At 37.7% G+C, this 18,655-nt stretch overlaps 1 protein-coding gene across 3 annotated transcripts in view; it reads right to left on the reverse strand.

The window, feature by feature from the left end:
- Positions 1–9,429: 9,429 nt before the first annotated feature.
- LOC124168492 (sodium/potassium-transporting ATPase subunit beta-2-like) overlaps positions 9,430–18,655 on the reverse strand; it is a 120,227-nt gene continuing 111,001 nt past the window's right edge. For all 3 annotated transcript variants that reach the window (XM_046546810.1, XM_046546808.1, XM_046546811.1), the window contains 3 exons: positions 13,324–13,434; positions 11,954–12,128; positions 9,430–11,077 (listed from right to left, as the gene is read on the reverse strand). In XM_046546810.1, the coding sequence (XP_046402766.1) occupies positions 10,974–11,077; positions 11,954–12,128; positions 13,324–13,434 (390 nt within the window). In that variant the 3' untranslated portion in view covers positions 9,430–10,973. The remainder of the gene's footprint in view (positions 11,078–11,953; positions 12,129–13,323; positions 13,435–18,655) is intronic.

Consider the following 18,655-nt stretch of genomic DNA (forward strand, 5'->3'; position numbering starts at 1 on the left):
TCTGCCATCTCGCACACCCGTCAATGACCTCGCGAAGACTTCATCAAGGAAAACACCAGATCCGTCAAAGTTAAGATTCCCTCCACAGACAAAGCAATTTTGTCTCGATCCATTTTAAAGTACCCTCTCAAATCCTTCATTCGGGGATAATTCATTCCATATGTATAAATATGTTGGAGACCAGCCTTAGAAATATTTAGCGAAAGCGTCTTCATATAATTCATTCTAACGACCGGTTTCGGCTGACACACCATCTACATAATACCCCGCAAGCGGCCTAAAAGGCGTGGGGCAGGGGGGGTTAGGACACCAGCCGCTCTTACATAAAAAGGAAGTGCTCTAAGGAAATGAAGACTAGCATTTATTAAAGTCCTTTATGGTTCGGGGAAAAACGAATTCCCATATGTATCCGTTCGGAAAAATATCTTTCTTAATTTATCGCTTCTGTCGGGCCTGGAAATATGTAAGTGCGGCTCTATGTTCTCCGTGTCGCTCTTAAAGATATCCATTCTCAATTGTTCAGGCAATCTTAGCCTAGCCGTTTTCACATACATTTAAAACATGGATAAGACAGGTTTATATATACTATGGGCAGGGGCGCCGACTTATAAAAAATATTGGGGGGGCCCATATCCGAGGTCTTGCCCCGGGAAGAGGTTAAATTCAAAGTGTGTCGCAGCACCGGAACACTATCATGATTCACACCACCTGATTCACTCAACCTGCTTCACCTTATAATTATTTGTTTTAACACATTATTGAATTTATTTTAAAAGGTAACTATCGTCAAACATGGGAAATAAAAATTACCAATATATTTTTGTGATTTCAAAAAGCGTAATATAACCATTATTTTCTTGAAATATTGAGGGGGCTCCGCCCCCCCAAACGAATCTTTGAGGGGGCTCGGGCCCCCTCAGGCCCCATGGAGTCGGCGCCACTGACTATGGGATGTTAATATGGGAGGTAGGGGGATTTAACCAACCTCATTCCCATTGGTCTCCCATTCCCAGTTTTATGCTGTTGTATAAAGAATGTGCAGGCAAAATGTAACGCATTTTGGTGGGCAGAAATGAAATTGCACGAGCCACTCAAAGTTTACATCATTAATTCTTTGACGCGTGTCAATAAATATTGAGTGTGGAGGGCACAAAGTGAATTTTTTTCCGTATGTAGGAGATGGGAACTTCCACAAGGGCGACATCCTATCGTAGAATCAATTAACCAACCTACGCCGCCTAACTCCGTGCCTCTCAAATTAGAAGGAAGAAAAAAATGTCCCAATGACTTTCGTGTCGGTCGACGTGGCTCTGAGGAAACTTAGCAAGGTCCTGCTGCTCAACCAGACGCCGCCGGAGATGGATCACGAAGCTCCTGGCCACGAAAAAATTGTTACGACATCGTGGCGAGAGTAAATTCTTATTCCGTAGTGAGGAGTGTCTCCTCCGGAGACGGGAATAGGTTTGGTTGCCTATTATTTTTTTACGGCCTAAATCGAAAGATTATTACTCCTGGAGTACGCATTTCACGCTCTTAGATTTTCGAATGACTATATCTATTTTTCGCGATCAAACGAAAAGTGAAAATTTTCAAGCGCGCGAAAACGCGACGGCTAAGTATGAGTGCTGGGAAAAAACCGTGTGACGTCATTCTGGTTCCCGCTGTCGCCGTGTGAGGTGACCTTGGGGCGAGAACATGTGCGCCACTGCGATGCAGGCTGCTAGCAGGTAGCGCTTGGCTTAAATTAGGATTATTAATACCTTATCAAACGAATGAAACTCTCCGACCTTAGGCAGTTTTAATAGGTGATTATTAAGACATGTTTCCCTGAAGTCTGTGCCTCATGCATGAATAGGTAATCTCAGACGATGTAAAACTCCTATCTACTCGTATAGAAACTAGGTCCCTGTGACGTCACGAGGAGTGGTATCGCATGGGCGCCAAACTGGCCTTTTTCAAATGAGGTTAAAATTGGTCATTGCCATTCGTCTAAACTGGGATTTCTAAAACCGAATGATTTGTACATTATAAATACACTACTGGTGGGTAACGAATCGCAATCAATGCCTTTCGTTTTCTTTGATGATGGATCTACCCTATCGCGGAATTTTAAGATAAATGGTTCAAAATGGTGGGTTTTACGGCTTCCTGAGGGGTATTTTATTAATCCTTACACAATTTTATTAGTAATATCAATCCAATTAAGTAAAATGGATTAAACTTAAAAAATTCTTTGACCTCTGGGGGCGCGGGGGCGGTTTATCCCCCAGAATCCCCCCTCGCTACGCCACTGTATGGAATATATGTTTACTCTGTGGACGGAAATTATTGAAAAAGTGTGGAGGACAGGAAAATCACACGATGGACTCTTCCTATCTTCAAGTCTTTCGCCGTCTCCTCTCAAGTCTTGTGCAAACAAAACCGAAGAGACGATTCGTCTATCTTCTCTCCACCTAAAGAGAGATAATTAATGAAGCGGAGAAGTCAATAGGTAGTTTCCCCTTCAGGAAGGTGATTGATTCATTTGGGGACAGGCGTACCTACGGGTGTGAGGTAAGGGGAAGACGTCGCAAAGAGACAGACTTCACTCTCATGCTAATGATTGAGGCTGCTTTGTCGCTCGTCACCAGCGTAGTCAAAGCTAAAGCCAGCATTACACGTTATACTGCTATAGCAGTGCTCATGAACGACATCTCGCTGCTGTTTATATTCATGTTTAGCCTAATTCTTATTATTATTGTTATTTTTATTGATACATATGTGAATAAATGGTCAACTAAATTTAGAATTGTTTTAAATCACAGTGTTATCCTAATGTTATGGTTTCTTTAAAAAATGTTTGTTTTTCATAAATGTCATAATGTATTGTCACCTTAAATTATTGTATTTAGTATGTTATATCTAAGTGCGATTATTTATTTTTTTGTTGAAAATATTGTATTGTTTTTGTCATTCTCTTGGCGATCTGCACTGGTTGCATTTGTCTGTAATTATATTTATTTACTTTTTTACTTCTATTTATCTACCAAGATGGAAATGTAGAAAGCTGTACTTTTATTTTCTCATGGGCCCCAGTGCCTACGAAAATAAACGACATTATTATTATGTACCCTACCCTAACCTACAACACCTACCCTACCCTAACGGCGAAAATGACCTCAGCTGCCGATCGCCTCCTTCAAATAACAAACCATACATTACGAAACCATGATAAAGATGAAAAATTAGTTTTGTTTCTAAATAAATTATTCCTTAACGGACCTAGTTTACGACAATATACACTACAATTATCAAGGTTAAATATGAATAGGCCAATCAAGGTTATCAATTTGAATAAATATTGAAGTAAAATCCGTTGAAAAATATTATTTCGTATTATTAAGCTACTTATTTAAAATAAAGAAATCAAATTTATTACCTTGATGATGGAAGTGGAAGATTACATGGCACATTGTCCAAACCTTGGTTGGTTAAGAAATAAAATCTGTGGATACAAAACAACTCTTTTATCTTTATCATTACATAGGCGGATCTAGGAGGGGGGGGCACGTGCTCCCCCCAGACCCTTGAAAAAATATACAAGATTTTTAATACGGTCCCGTTATCATTGCATTCGTTTTGTATTACGAGGTATCCTTGTGCCCCATCCCCCAGAACAAAATCCTGGATACCGCCTTGCTTGTGCCCCCCCCAAAATAAATCCTGGATCCGCCCCTGTATCATGATATCGATTCTCGATTTATACAAGGCAATGCCAAATACATTACACTCAATACATTATGAAGAAGTCTCAGGATTATAATGAAATCCGTCTCAAAGTATTTTATTTGCTGACAATTTCGATTTCCCATGACGATACCGTAGCAGATTTCAATATTGGCGTCAGAATTTGGTTACTGCGCAGTAACCTTGAGCTCTCTTGTTTACATTGACTATAAGGAATTGTGTGATGACTCTGACTGAATATAATCTATCAGCGTCCTCGGGCAGGGGTCGACAACCTACGTGCGCGTCGGTTCGCGAGCTGTATGCTCCTCTTTCAAAGTCTAGTTCCATGCGCAAAAAATAAATATTACATTATTTCATTTTCAACACTCAAAAAATATTGCGAAGAGGATATAAACCATGAATGTGGGAAGGAGAGAGAATAGAGTCTCCCTATGATAAATATATTGCGGCATGAGGCATATTTAATCTAACTTTCAAAAAGAATTCTTGGCCAATTCTGCAATTGATATAACTAACTATTGATACGACCCATCAAAATCATTTATTTAATGTTTGACTTTTTTATACGTGTAAATATACCATCTTATTTAAAGCTATTAATTTTCAATTGTATGTACCAAATCCTAATCAGATACCGTATTATTGAAACAAAAATTTTTGTGGCTCTTTAAAAACTGGGAAATGTTGTAAATTAAAACTTTTGACTCTTTCGACTCAAAAGGTTGCTTACCCGTGTCTAAGAGCAGCCCAGTGTGGAAGCTAGATATAGGTCACGAATATTATTGCAGAGGATTCTCCATTAGACCGCTAAATATGTTGTCAATCACTGCGCATTTAAAGGCGTTTGCAAAAGTCGCCACAAGGGTCACTGACAGACAAAGCAAATTTCATAGAGGCTTTGAGCTATAATTAGTGTTGTCTGCCGAAATGAATATTCACGATCTTATATGATTTATAAAATTCATAAACTTCCAACATATATACTTGCAAGTTCAAATATTCTTTGGCAAATTTTGAGAATAAATGGATAAACTCATCGCTACCCTGCGGAAACCGATTAAAATGCGCCGAAAGTGACAATAAAAATCAAGCATTTACGGGAAGGACCAGGGCTATTCAGCCTACTCGATATCTTTTTGCTGTCGTTAATGATACCTTGGGGAGAGGTTGGGTGGAACGCTCTCTGGCCAATGAAAAAGATGGTTGAGTGGAGAATTTTCGTTCTAATCTGTTGAATTGCACGTGGTAGGGATAAAATTTGATTATATAATTTCCATGATCGATCTGAAAAAAATCTTTGCGGGTATCACTTTTGAATTTTGTATTCACTATCCACTGGGTCCTAAGAAGAGTAGGAGAGAAGAGAAGCCTCATGAAAACCTAGAAAAAATAAGGCGGAACAACCTGATAGGCCACATATTGAGACGTGATCGATACCTCCACTGCAAAAGCGCTCAACAATCGCCCACCGAATCAAATCCGCTCATCTAGGAGCCCAACAAAACACAGACGCTCATCCAACAATAGCCTGAGCACAAACGCTCACCTCCCAAGCTTAGAGAATTGGAGGTGAGCGTTAATGCTCCGGCCAGTGGGGTAGCCAGGAATTTCGATCGGGGGGGTGTCGTAAACCAGGGAAAAAAACAGGTTACTAAGTAGAGGGTTTTAAACTAAATTTGACACTTATCATAGTAAAAAAAACTTTATTTATCAAAGAAATATTTTGTAGATTCATGATTTTTCAATATTTTGTTTTACTTTATGAAAAAAAGTAATTGTGTTCTTTAGGGATGGTCGGTTCGGATGCCTCGGATCCAAATATCCGCGGATATTGCCCTTCATCGGATACATCGGATCCAAAGTCGCGGAAGACATCGGATCTGGATCCGAAATTTTAAATAATAGCTTCAGTGAATACAACGTCCATAAGGGTGGAAAGAGTTCCGATCCTATGCCGTTGCATGCGATTCTTGTCCTACTCATGAACCGTTTTGTTTGAAAGCTCTCGCAGAGGTTACGTTGGAGAATTCCAGCCGTGGAAAAAAGGCAAAATACGACTAGCACATAGTGTGACTTTTCCCAAGAGATTGAACAATCATCGGGGAAATCTCAGCGTCAGGAATTTGAAAATACATTTGGATCCGAAAATACCCGATCCGAAAGATCCGGCTCCGAAAATCAAGGATCCGATCCGAATCCGGATCCGAAAAAAATCCTGGATCCGTCCATCCCTAGTGTTCTTATTTTTCGAGGGGGTGGGGTCCGGAACCCCCTAGCTATGCCACTGGCTCCGGCTACTGCCAGCTGAGCGCATTCGTATTGTTGGACTCCTAGATGAGCGACTTTGATTCGGTGGGTGATTGTTGAGCGCTTGTGCGGTGAAGATAACGTGATGGCCTGATGAACACAATCATAGAAGTTAATCAAGGAAAAGGAAGACCTAGAATAAAATATATGAACAGGTAAAGAAGGACGTGAAAGAGAATAAATACCTACGTATGAAAATATTAGCTGATAGAAGAATTGAGTGGAGAGCTGCGTCAAACCAATCTTAGGAATGTTGACCAGTGACGACGATGATGATTCACTAACCGTATTACGATAGTTTGTCATTTGGGTGAAAATTCTCCCCACAAAAGTTGTGCCGCCGCTAATGCTCGGCGAAAAAAGGGATACCTTTACGGAGCACAGTGGGCTAGAATCGGAAAAAGCTGGCCAAAACCCCAAAATCGATTTTTTTGAGCTAGGAAGTTGAAACTTCGCATACATATTCTCAAATAAATTGTGCTTAACTACCCAGATTATTTTGATCCTGTGTTTTCACTTTAACAATATATGTGAGGTCAAAGTTGAGCAAATTTAGCGAAAAACGACCACCCTCGATTTTTTCTGAAAATTGCCGACTTTATCCTCGTGCAGTGGTTTTATAAATAGTTTTATCGGCAAAACTGTTATACCATCTTAATTGAAACTTCTTATTCTTTCATTTGAAGGGTTTTTAAAGATTTTGTTTCATCAATAACCATAGATACATAACAAAATGGCGGAGCCTGTTTTCAACCCTTTTTTTTTACATAAACTTAGAAAAAAAGTAGACATTATCACCGGCTTACACTAAGTAACTTATATCATGTCGTTCTTTGAAGCTTCTACATTGTGAATCTAAAGTCAAACCTTGCACCGCGTGCGTCCAAGCGTGCGTCCAAATGTGTTGCCACCCACCGCGCATTTAAATGGGTTTACAAAAGTCACCACTCGCGTCGCTGACGGACAAACTGTTCCGAGTTTCACGAGTTAATTAGGTATAACTAGTAATAGGGGTGTTAACCGAAATTTTATGTAAATGATGATGCGATCTATCAAATTCATAACTATTTAATGCTATTCCTCGCAATTGCACACATATTGCAAAATATTGTAAAGAAAGTACATCGCATTGCAATAATCACCGCGCCGCGGACATTTTTGAAAACCGATTAAAATACGACCGAAGTGGCGACAGAAAGCAGCCTTCTATAAGAATGTATTGAGCCTCCTACGTGCAGTCCTCTTGGGCATAATGTGCGTATTGGAAGCGTTCCCTTGAATTCTACTTCACATGTCTTAATGAAACGACAACACCAAACGGATTTCTTTCTAAAAATACCCTACGGAAAACCAGAGAAGCTTTCTTCTGAGTTAAAAAGACAGTCGACCAGCAGATTCGATGGGTTTGACCATGGTTTGACGTTCGAATACCTACAGTTGAGTTTGAAGACAGCACAACTGATGAGCTCATTGCTAGAAAACTATAGCAATGAGAAAGAAATGAATCCCTCCCTCTGAATGCGGTTGAGTCCATGCAAGAGGAGAAGAGTCGTAGAAAAGGCATTGTTAATATTTTTTGCGTGTCCTGTTCAATGGCTGACTTTAGTTGCCGCAGTCGAGAGAAATAGAATTTAAAGAGTCATTGGGGATTCGAAATAGGCTCCTGTTTACTTCAAAATTATCACATAGAGAGGGCTTACGCGTCCTCGAATTTATTTGCTGGCGGTTTATGACATTGGAAATGTACCTGGATAGATTTCTCAAGCAATCTTTTGAGTTAATTAGTGGTCATCGAACTCCTGGAAGCCACTGAGGAGTTAGCACGAGGATTAAGCAAGTTATTCTGATGTTTGACTCGTTTGCACAACGCCGGAAACCATATTAGCAACTCAATTGAGAAAACAGATGCGATGCTATTAATATAACACCTTTTTCGCAAGTACTTAATATTCAATTAGACTGCGAGTAGGAAAAGTAAGGGTTTTCGAGTTCATCATATTCCTTTGGTCCAGCCATCATATCGTCAAATAGGGCTTTCACGGAAAGTTTCGGGGTAGTAATGATTTTTTCCTCCTTAAATTTTTTTTGGGGCGCTAAATACGAGTCTGAGGTTAAATGACATTTCAGACGCAAAATTTTGAAAAGGCATAAAAGGTGACTTTTTTCTTTAAAACTCGGAATCTATCACCTTTAAAATAATCTGTAAAATCAAATCACATAAAACTTGCGACGAATTTTGTACCTGATGTTTGTTTGATGAAGTCAAAAAGCGATGTTTTTTTACTCTAGCGTCGTTAAAGTTGGGTTTCTTCGTCCGTCAACACAAAAAAACATTAAAATCATCCATAATTAATTTTAAAAATCTACGATGTTTTTTTTTGTAAGACGATGTCCTTACATTTTCAGCTCCGAAAAGTTACGTTGATTTTATTCTATCGTGACAGATATAAAAATATTGCAGTGAAAAACGATTGCTAAACCGTGTGACTTCAAAGAAGTACCAACAACGTATTTTCTTCAAATGATTTGTGTTTTACCGAATAAATGTCTTATTATAGCTAAAATGTGGAAGCCTGAAGATTGTGTGTGGTACACATTAAACCCATTATTTCGACAAAAAAGTCCCCAAAAAGAGGCCAACATTTCTTGTTTCTTCAATTTTAAAATAAACTACACTTACCAATGAAACAAATTTTTGTGGGGCAATACATCTTAAAGTTTACCCTCTATTTCTAACGTCATTTTATAATGAAGTATGTTAAATATTTACCATTTTATTCTACTTATAAGTGGGATTTGATTTGGACTACTCAAGTTCAGAAGCACTTCATGCGATTCCTAAAAGCTCCAATGGGAAACATTTTGGTGCAATATCCAGCACTCGCATGAAATTACTTATGAAGGTTTAAGGTAGATAATTGTAATTATAGTAATCGAAGGTAATCCTATGAAGGTTTTTATGAAATTACTGCGATACTTCCCCAAAAGTGAGTGTTTCAATCCATAGATATGGCAGAAAAGTAAGGATCGTACCACATTCGGCTAATCAGGTTATCGATATGCTTCTTTTTAATCGATTACTTACTTCAGGTAACTGTGCACAAAAGTCATGAGTTTTCTCATGCTACCACATTGATGCCTTGCCCAATCAACACACTACCTATCACTACCAGATCACTGTACAGCCCATTCAAGACTACATTGTCTATTTTATATGGTACCTACACTTTAATTTTACCAAGATCATGCGAATAGGTACACATAAATAAGAGCATAAAGGAGACAAGCAGCATGGGCTGCCAATAATATCATGGTAGGTCTAGAATGTACCCCAGGGAAATATAACGAAAAGTACCACACATTGCTCAAAGCTGTTAAGAAAAAAGAAAAATGTAATGGACAAAATTTTTACTGGTGATTTACATTGGTATCACATATGATACAAGATCTTCTCACTGTACAGATGTATGTACTCATAATTTTGTACTGATGAGTATTCAAAAATATTTTCCTTTTACCAGAAAAGATTTTTTTAATAAGTTTCAAGAATAAATTCTCACATCCTCAACGTCTATAAGCATTTAACTATCTTAAAAATCATGAAAAATGAGGAAATATTTCTTTAAAATACAACAAGACAGGTATAGACAAACACAATGGAAACAGCCGTCAATGGCCATGAATCTATGAGGAACTATTCTAAAAATATTCTCCTAGTGAGCACTTCACATTAAAATACATATCTGTAATCTCTGCATTGACAATTTACAACTCGAGTCTTATTAAAATAAAAAATATGTAACGACTGTTTAATAATAAACTTATTCTCAAAATGCGGCAACACTCCACCCCACACCTGTTGGTTCAGTATGTTGGTTTCTGCCTCCCATGCAGGTGGCCTGGGTTCGGTTCTTGGTGTTGGGGAACATTTTAGCTATTATCCTCAGACCATTATTGATGGTACTATAAAATTATGGGGTGGCTTTCTACATAATTTGCCTTGCCTACATAAAACCATGTCTCCTGCCATAAAAGACAAAGTATGGAGAGTGCTCGAATAAACATCATCTCAACACTTATAAGTATTTATTTACAATTACTGTGATCAACAATTTATTCTTAATTACACAAAAAAATATAAACCTTCTCGTCATCTACTACATAATTTTTAAGGAAAAGATTCAACAGATGAGATGATGCAAAAATGTTGCCAAACAAAAACAAAAGACATCTTGAACCAGAAATCTTTAGTTTTGTGTCTTGGCTGAGCTTAGAGAGAATAAAGGATATTCACACACCAATAATTTATCATTATGTCATTTATCCTACATAAGGGTACATATTAAAAACTCATTTCAACAAGTGTTGGCAACTAATTAAATCAATTTAGGCGGAATTCAGTTGTTTCCAGGGTCCAAATATCTACATTCTCATCACTTCAACAATTTTCCACATCCTAGAAGAATCAATTTTTCTTTTTACCATTGCTGTCATTCGGCCAACAAAGGAGCCAATTATTTCATCCAAGGTGTCCCCGGGTGAAAGATAAACTGTCCACTGTGAGCACCAGGTTTTTTTTTAATACTGGCTACTCTAATGTACAGAGTGACTTAACACAAAAGGAAATAAAACTCCTTCCGTAGGCTCCTGATTGTTGAACAAGTTAGACCCATTTTTCTATAGAGCATGATCACTCCAAAAATGGAGTTTCATCTTTCATAAAATCCATTGATATGATTTATTCTTCTCTCAAAATGCAATACTCTGCATTGTTGGAGACACATTCTCCCTCGTGAAAGTCTAAAAAGCAGAGGAATGTAAAGCTCAGAAGGCTTTGCTCATGTAGGAAATTAAAAAAAAACAATAATACTTCTCAATCGTTAACCTCATAAAGTCTCCCAACTTGCACGTCAGATTCATCAAGCAGCTATTTCATACTAATCGATCATAATCTCAAAGTGCACAGATCCGATTCGATCTGTACGGTCGTGCCTTATATTCTTGGCCCAAGCCTTGCATTCAATGTTGAGGAGTACTCCACCTGTTTGGAAAGAAGAGAATAAGTCATATTAGGCTCCATGTCGTCAGTATACCACCACACTGGATAATGGACATACAATACCACAAGGCAGCATAATCATTTGCATACAGATAGTGTCAAAGCTGAAACTTAGTTTCAATCACTTATGTCAATTGCAATAAATCTTAGAGGAGGAAGGGTTTCTGGGGGTTCAAATGTTTGGGTGATTGTACATTAAAATTAAAAAATACCATGGAAATTGAAATAAAAAAAAATATAATGGACGTTGTGATTTTGAAGAATTTTTTACCCTATCATACACCCAATTTTATACCCTATCAGGAGAAAAAACATAATAATTAATATACAAGAATTGCCATGAGAAAAAAATTGTAGAAAAGCCCATTTGCCAGGTAAACCTCTGCTGCCTTGCATGGCAGTTCATGAAGCTCAGTGTTCAAGTATATACTATCTATAAAATATAACCCGAAAAATCACAATAAATGTTAAGTGCTGGTGCTTCTTATTAGGGGCAGATTCAGCATCAATTTTCATGTCTCCAGTGACCCCCGCCCTAAATCACCCCAGCTTTTTATAGAGTGGGAAATACCATATCTCTTAAAAGTTCATTTTCTGCCTTACTGCAAAGTTTTGATGCGATCTGGTTATGACACTTGGGTGCTATCCCTATGGAGACTGATAATTTCAATCAACACTCAAATTCAAGTCAGCAAATGGCATGGCAAAAAGAACCTGCGGTCATCGGTTTCACTCTCATTATAGATAGCCAATAAATGTGTCATATAAGCCAATGCATTGCTGAAATTCTGTGTTGTTCTTCCAGAGCACAAATATGTACCATCAAGAAATTTTTTTACAGGATTTCATGGAACTTACTTGTTGGTCTCTCAAAATGGATGGCTGTCAGTGGACTGAGGTAACCTTCTGAATTCTCAAATGGGTAGAAGTAACCTGGGAAACCTCTCCTGTCTGAAGGCAGGTACTGGATATTTCCAACATTTTCAACATCAGCTGGATTTTCTCCTGAACAGCTGATCCATACAGTGTTAAGCTGGAAGAAATTATGCACTTATTAGTTAGGATCAATTTTACCTTTTAAACTATTGTGTGAGAAACATCATGAAGACTAATTTTGCAAATAAATTACACAGCACTAACAAAATAATAACAATACATGGCCCATATGGAAGAAAGAATTAGTATACTGTGATTTTCTGACAACATAGCAGTCATAGCTGAGACAGAGAATTATTGGAAGAAGACTTTGACAAATATGGAAAGGAGAATGACCAGATATCAGCCACATAAATGATGGTCATGATTCATAGTAGGTACTTGCCATGGTTAACTATTCCTGAAAACTGACTGAACCAAAGTACGATTTACTTTTTTTCTTTTCAGACCCCTAAGAGGACCATTATGCTAATATTTTATCTTGGCCATTTTACAAAGGAACATTATAATATGTAGGAGCTGTGCCCTTGTAGACTACCTTTGACAAGCTTTGCAAACCGTGACAGGATACTTTCTTATCAGCTTAAATGTACTCAGAAATGGGGAAAGGAGTGGGGTGTTGTAATCACGCTCAATCACAATTAAGTTGGAAAGTTTTGCATTGACAAATAATTATTAAAAAAGGTACTGGAAGAAGAATTTGTTGAATATGGAAAGGAGAAATTAGTAGAAAAAGAAGCACATACTTTTAAATTTGCTACTTTAAGCTATAGATACTGAACATATTTGTTTTGATATTTCATTTTATGCCCATCAGGAAGCTAATTAGGGCCTAAAATGTAAAAATTTGAGATATTCTCCATTTTAGAAAAAAACTGTAATACCACCACAAAAGTTACAATTTCCACGTGATACAGCTACAATGTTAAATTAATATTTTCCATCACCTCCATTCAATTATTTAAGAAGTTCTAACCACTCTCAACTTCTCAGAAGCAGATACGCCCCTAGGAATGGGAGTTAGCCCTTTAAAGGTGATAGAACTGAAGAAAGTGAAATTGAAATCACATCCAGATGTTTTCAACATTCACGGCATTTAAAATTTTAACTTATGATCACTCAAAAACTAATCAAATGTGCTTTGATGAAGTAGGTTACCAGTAAAAATTACTTCTTGATTAATGTGTTGCTTAACAATATTTATTGATACAAAAGTAATTGTTACAAGAATAAAATAAGGTACTCCCTTACATCATACATATAACCTATAATATTGATTTAGTGTTGCTCACCTTTTTAGGATTGGTCCGCTTTAAATTGTGGATATACTCCTTCAGATCATCAGGCATATTCGCTGGGAGATCGGCAGTGTCATTATAGTATTCAGGGACCCACCCATAAATCTGCAATGAAATAAGAAATATATAACGCTAATTAATCCATTGTGAACTAAAAGAAAAATAATTACAAAAGAGATAAATGAAGCCCAAAAATTACTTAGGTGGAATTTTTTCTTCCCTCAAAAAATAATACCCAGCAATAAAAAAATAACTGATTCTTTCAAAAGGAACTAAAAAGGAATGGGTAGTTGAAGAAAGGCTCCTTTTAAGTAATGGCATTATTGCATGTCCTCGTGGTGAATTCCAGGATAATGGAACAGTAGCAGATACAGAAAAAACTCGAGGGGGGGCGCAAAAGATATCTTCAGTTACGTTTAATTTTATCCTAATAAAAAAAAATCAAGTCACATGCAGAGTTAAAGGAAATTTTAATTAAATTTATAACACACACATACAAGAAAATGCCATCTTACTTTAAAAAAAAATTATAATATGGTGGTTCCCTGTTATTTTTTTATTGCCTCAAACGAAAGATTATTACTCCTAGAATATTCATTTCACGCTTTCAGATTTTTAAATGACGATATCTATTTTTCGCGATTATTTTAAAAGTGAAAATTTTCAAGCACGCGAAAACACGACGGCTAAGTATGAATGCCGGGAAAAGCCCTTGTGACGTCATTCTGGTTCCAGCTGTCGCTGTGTGAGGTGACCTTGGGGCGAGGATACTGTGTGCCGCTGCGATGCTGGCTGCTAGCAGGTAGCAGAGTGCCCTGCTAGGAGGTAGCGCTTGGCTTAAATAAGGATTATTAATACCTTATCAAACGAAGGAAACTTTCCGACTATAGGCAGTTTTAATAGGTCATTATTAAGAGATGTTTCCCTGAGCTCTGTGCCTCATGCATGCATTGGTAATCTCAGACGATGTAAAACTCCTATCTACTCGCATAGAAACTAGGTCCCTGTGACATCAAATGGAGTGGCATCGCATGGGCGCCAATCTGGCCTTTTTCAAATGCAGTTAAAATTGACCATTGCAATTCTTCTAAACTGGGATTTCTAATACCAAATAATTTGTATATTATGAATACACTTATGGTGGGTAAGGAATCGCAATTAATGCCTTTTGGTTTCTTTGATGAAGGAAACTACCCTATTGTGGTTCTGTAATGTTTGGTAATACATGCGGGCCCGCAAGGGGGGGCGCGCGTGCCCCCTGCACCCTCATCTGTATCCGCCACTGTATGGGAACCACGGTTACGCAGGAATATGAAACATGGGGTCATTGGCATTTTGTGGGAAATTTTAAAACTTTGGAATTAGGCATCAAAGGATTGACTAAGACCAGGTGGAGGAAGAACTGACACCCTCTGGAGTGATGGGTACACACAAGTCACAACTAGTAGGAGTTGGATTAATTAGGTAAAAAGGAATGAGGAAAGTGAGCGAGGCATATTGGTTGTACAAAAGAGGACAGAGTGCTGGGGAAATTAGAGTTGTCCTTGTTTCGTATACCTGGAGATAGCCAGTCCATTATTCTAAGTACGACTCTTTTCGTTCTATTTTCTAGAATAAATTTACTCTCTGGATCAACATTTAACCTTTATACTTCCTTTCTTTACCTTCAACACTTATCTCCTCCGGCTTCATCTATAATTTTCTTTACAGGTACTGGGTGCAAGGGTATACCCAGGATCATAACTAGGAGGGGGGAGCAAGCCATGGTCTAGCGGGGGACAAACCAAGTGGTGACATTAGTTTATGATATTATTTCCTTGAAAAACCAGGCCTTACATGGAGCATTAATAATACGAGTACAACCATGTCATCGCCGCTAAAAAGATCACGAACTGGCAAAGAAAGCTCTCAATTAGTCCGGGAAGCACTCTTAAATAACAGAATAACTGCATAAATAATAATAGATTGCTTGTTTTAAGTAAATTATGAACATTAATAGACATTTAAGTGAAAGTTTCGATTATCTGTGTTTTTTTATTATTCGTGCCGTCTCTCCTCATCATTAGCCCGGATAATCACGAGTGTGCTGTAAATTCTTTGTTTTTTTATGTGCGGAAGCAATTTTCAACAAAATTTTAGGGCAACTGTAAACAGACTTCCGGAGTTAAGAGTCTTAATACCTTGTGTTCACTTACTTTGTCATCATCAATGCTAGAGTTCCATTAAAATTCCTACAAGGCTTAAAAAAAATGTTAGTTATTCTGATAGAAGTGTAAATTTTTAATAATCAAAAGCAATATTTGGTTTTGAAAAACATTGGTAAGCAATATGTTGCCCGTGGACTCGTGCTAAGATAGGGTTAGAGCGTCTAGTTTAGGGGCCGGGGTAATGGCTGGGCCCAAATGGATTCAACTGGGTCCCAAATAAGAGGGATGAGAATACCTGAGCAACTACTTGAAGCAGAAAAAACATTTTCCTCTCATAGGTGCCACCAGGAAAGGGTTAAGAAGTAGGGACTCATATAGGCACATAAGAGGGTGGTCACCTGATCCACCGTTATGATGGTATGACCATCCTGTACTTCAAAATGAAAGCTCTACCACAATATTTTATTCTACAGTGAGAAGGATTCAATAGGGTGGTTTCCTAATATTTTTTATTGCCTAAATCGAAAGATTATTACTCCTGGAGTACGCATTTCACGTTCTTAGATTTTCGAATGACGATATCCATTTTTTGCGATTAAACAAAAAGTGAAATTTTTTAGCGTGAGAAAACTCGACGGCTAAGTAGGAATGATGGGAAAAAGTCCTTGTGACGTTGTTCTGGTTCCCGCTGCCGCCCTGTGAGGTGACCTTGAGGTGAGGCTTGAGCACTGATATGACGCAGGCTGCTAGCAGGTAGCTGAGTACCCTGCTAGCAGGTAGCGCTTGGCTTAAATAAGGATTATTAATACCTTATCAAACGAAGGAAACTTTCCGACCTAAGACAATTTTAATAAGTGATTATTAAGAGATGTTTCCCTGAGCTCTGTGACTCATGCATGCATTGGTAATCTCAGACGATGTAAAACTCCTATCCTCTCGTGTAGAAAATAGGTCCCTGTGACGTCATGCGGAGTGGAATCGCATGGGCGCCAATCTGGCCTTTTTCGAAAGAGGTTAAAATTGACCATTGCCATTCTTCTAAACCGGTATTTCTAAAACCAAATAATTTGTATATTATGAATACACTAATGGTGGGTAACGAATCGCAATCAATGCCTTTCATTTTCTTTGATGAAGGGAACTACCCTATTCATATACAGGACTCCGGCTTAAGCTACCCAAGCAGTAATCAATACCCTAAAATCATCCAAACAACATTATTAGCATTATCATATGACATTCGTGCAATATTCATGTTATTCCAATTAACATTACATGGATATCTGTCAAATATACTAAGGATCCACGTAACAACGTTGCAGCCATGTCCAATATGGACGTGGAGGTCCATGTTACAACATCTAATGAGTATGTAATGGATGTGCTCATAATCATATTTGTTGATCCCCAGGCATACAAACAAAACATAAATGCTCTTCGATTCTATACAGAACATATATGCTACGTATGGATACAGTTTGGAATAACAAATTTTTTGACACCACAAGTTGGATATCCATGCGATGTTATTTTTAAAACTCGTTGTGCATGTTACAAATAGGATATCTACGAAGGTTGCCCAGGAAGTAATGCACCACAATTTTATTCTCAGTAGACAACAATAGGGTAGTTTCCTTCATCAAAGAAAACGAAAGGCATTGATTGCGATTCGTTACCCACCATTAGTGTATTCATAATACACAAATTATTTGGTTTTTGAAATACCGGTTTTGACGAATGGCAAGGGTCAAATTTTATCCTCTTTTGAAAAAGGCCAGATTGGCGCCCATGCGATTCCACTCCACGTGACGTCACAGGTACAGTCACTTTCAAAAGTTTTAGGACAAAGTTTGTAGCGCCACTTCTGCTTCTCAAGAAAATTTAGTTTCCCTTACTCCATTTGTTTTCCTTGCTCACGCACTGCAAATATTTCGCTTCCATGTGAAGATATATGAACAAAGAGGGAGAAGTTACTTGCTAAATTTATCGTTTTGTTTCGATCTTTGATGGATTTAATGATTAATTTCGTGTGCATACTCTGTGTCCTTGCTCCGGTTTTCACTGCTGGTCTGATATTATGTATTACAAAAACCTCAACGTCACAAGTCGTGGTGGCGTAGTGGAGTTAATGCGACGTCGTCAAAGTAAAGGTTGTTGGATCGATTCCCCTGCTCGGAATTAAAACCTCAACTTTTTTTTCCTTGGTAACTCCTTTCGTATTTAATAATGGGTTTCAAATAATTTAAATTCGCTGTAACCGTTATATACTTTTTTTAATGGTAAATGGTAATATACAAGTTTACAAGGTAAATGGTAATATACGAAAATTTACAATTATTTTTTATGCGTATGTACTGAAAAAAAACACGGCAATCAAATTAATAATTTTAAAGTTTTCCATAAGTTTTTGGGTTTATAAGTAATTATTTTTGATTATTTATTTAATTATTATTTTCACTTTAAGTCATTTTTATTTGATCATTCGGGGAGAGATGATTGATATCCACAAATTTAACTTACCTGGGATTCATTTTATAATTTGTCATGGTAATAGAATTTACTTCATTCCTTTAAATGCGATGGTGGTTGGCGTAACATGGTGAAACTCTTTCATGATGCACAAAGGTTAAGAAAACACTTAGCTGTTTCACAAAATAACTAAGTGTTTTCTTAACCTTTGTGCTTCATTCCTTTAGTTTTCGTTTTTCAATACCTATTTAAAGGTTTATCTGTTGAACGATTCTCAGTTAAGTTAAAAAAAAACTTGAAATTATTTAAGAGTTGTAGTGGGTGAGGGGGCCTTCACAGTTCGGCGTTGCGTTGACGCCGCGGCTAGCGAGCCAATCAGAGTCCGTCTTTGAGAATTGATGACGTCACGTCTCCAGCTCGCTGCGTCGTCGCAGAAAAACTGAACCTGTCGGATTTTCTCTGCGTCAAGGCGGCAGTACGCCGACGATTTCGAATTGGTGTTTGTTTCTGGGTATACAAATATGCAAGATTAGCTCTAATGGGAGTGGCAAATGCTATTTATTTCATTATTTACTATTAAATTGAAGTGTTCAGCTTAGATATTTCGTATCTTTCCTAAACATAAGACAAATGTTAACCCTAAATTAGATTACAATCACTGAGGAGCATAGATTAGCGTAACTAATACCCGTAAATGGTATCAAAAGCTA

The sequence above is a fragment of the Ischnura elegans genome, chromosome 11 (genome assembly GCF_921293095.1).
Source record: "Ischnura elegans chromosome 11, ioIscEleg1.1, whole genome shotgun sequence".
In the NCBI taxonomy this organism is placed as follows: Eukaryota; Metazoa; Arthropoda; class Insecta; order Odonata; family Coenagrionidae; genus Ischnura; species Ischnura elegans.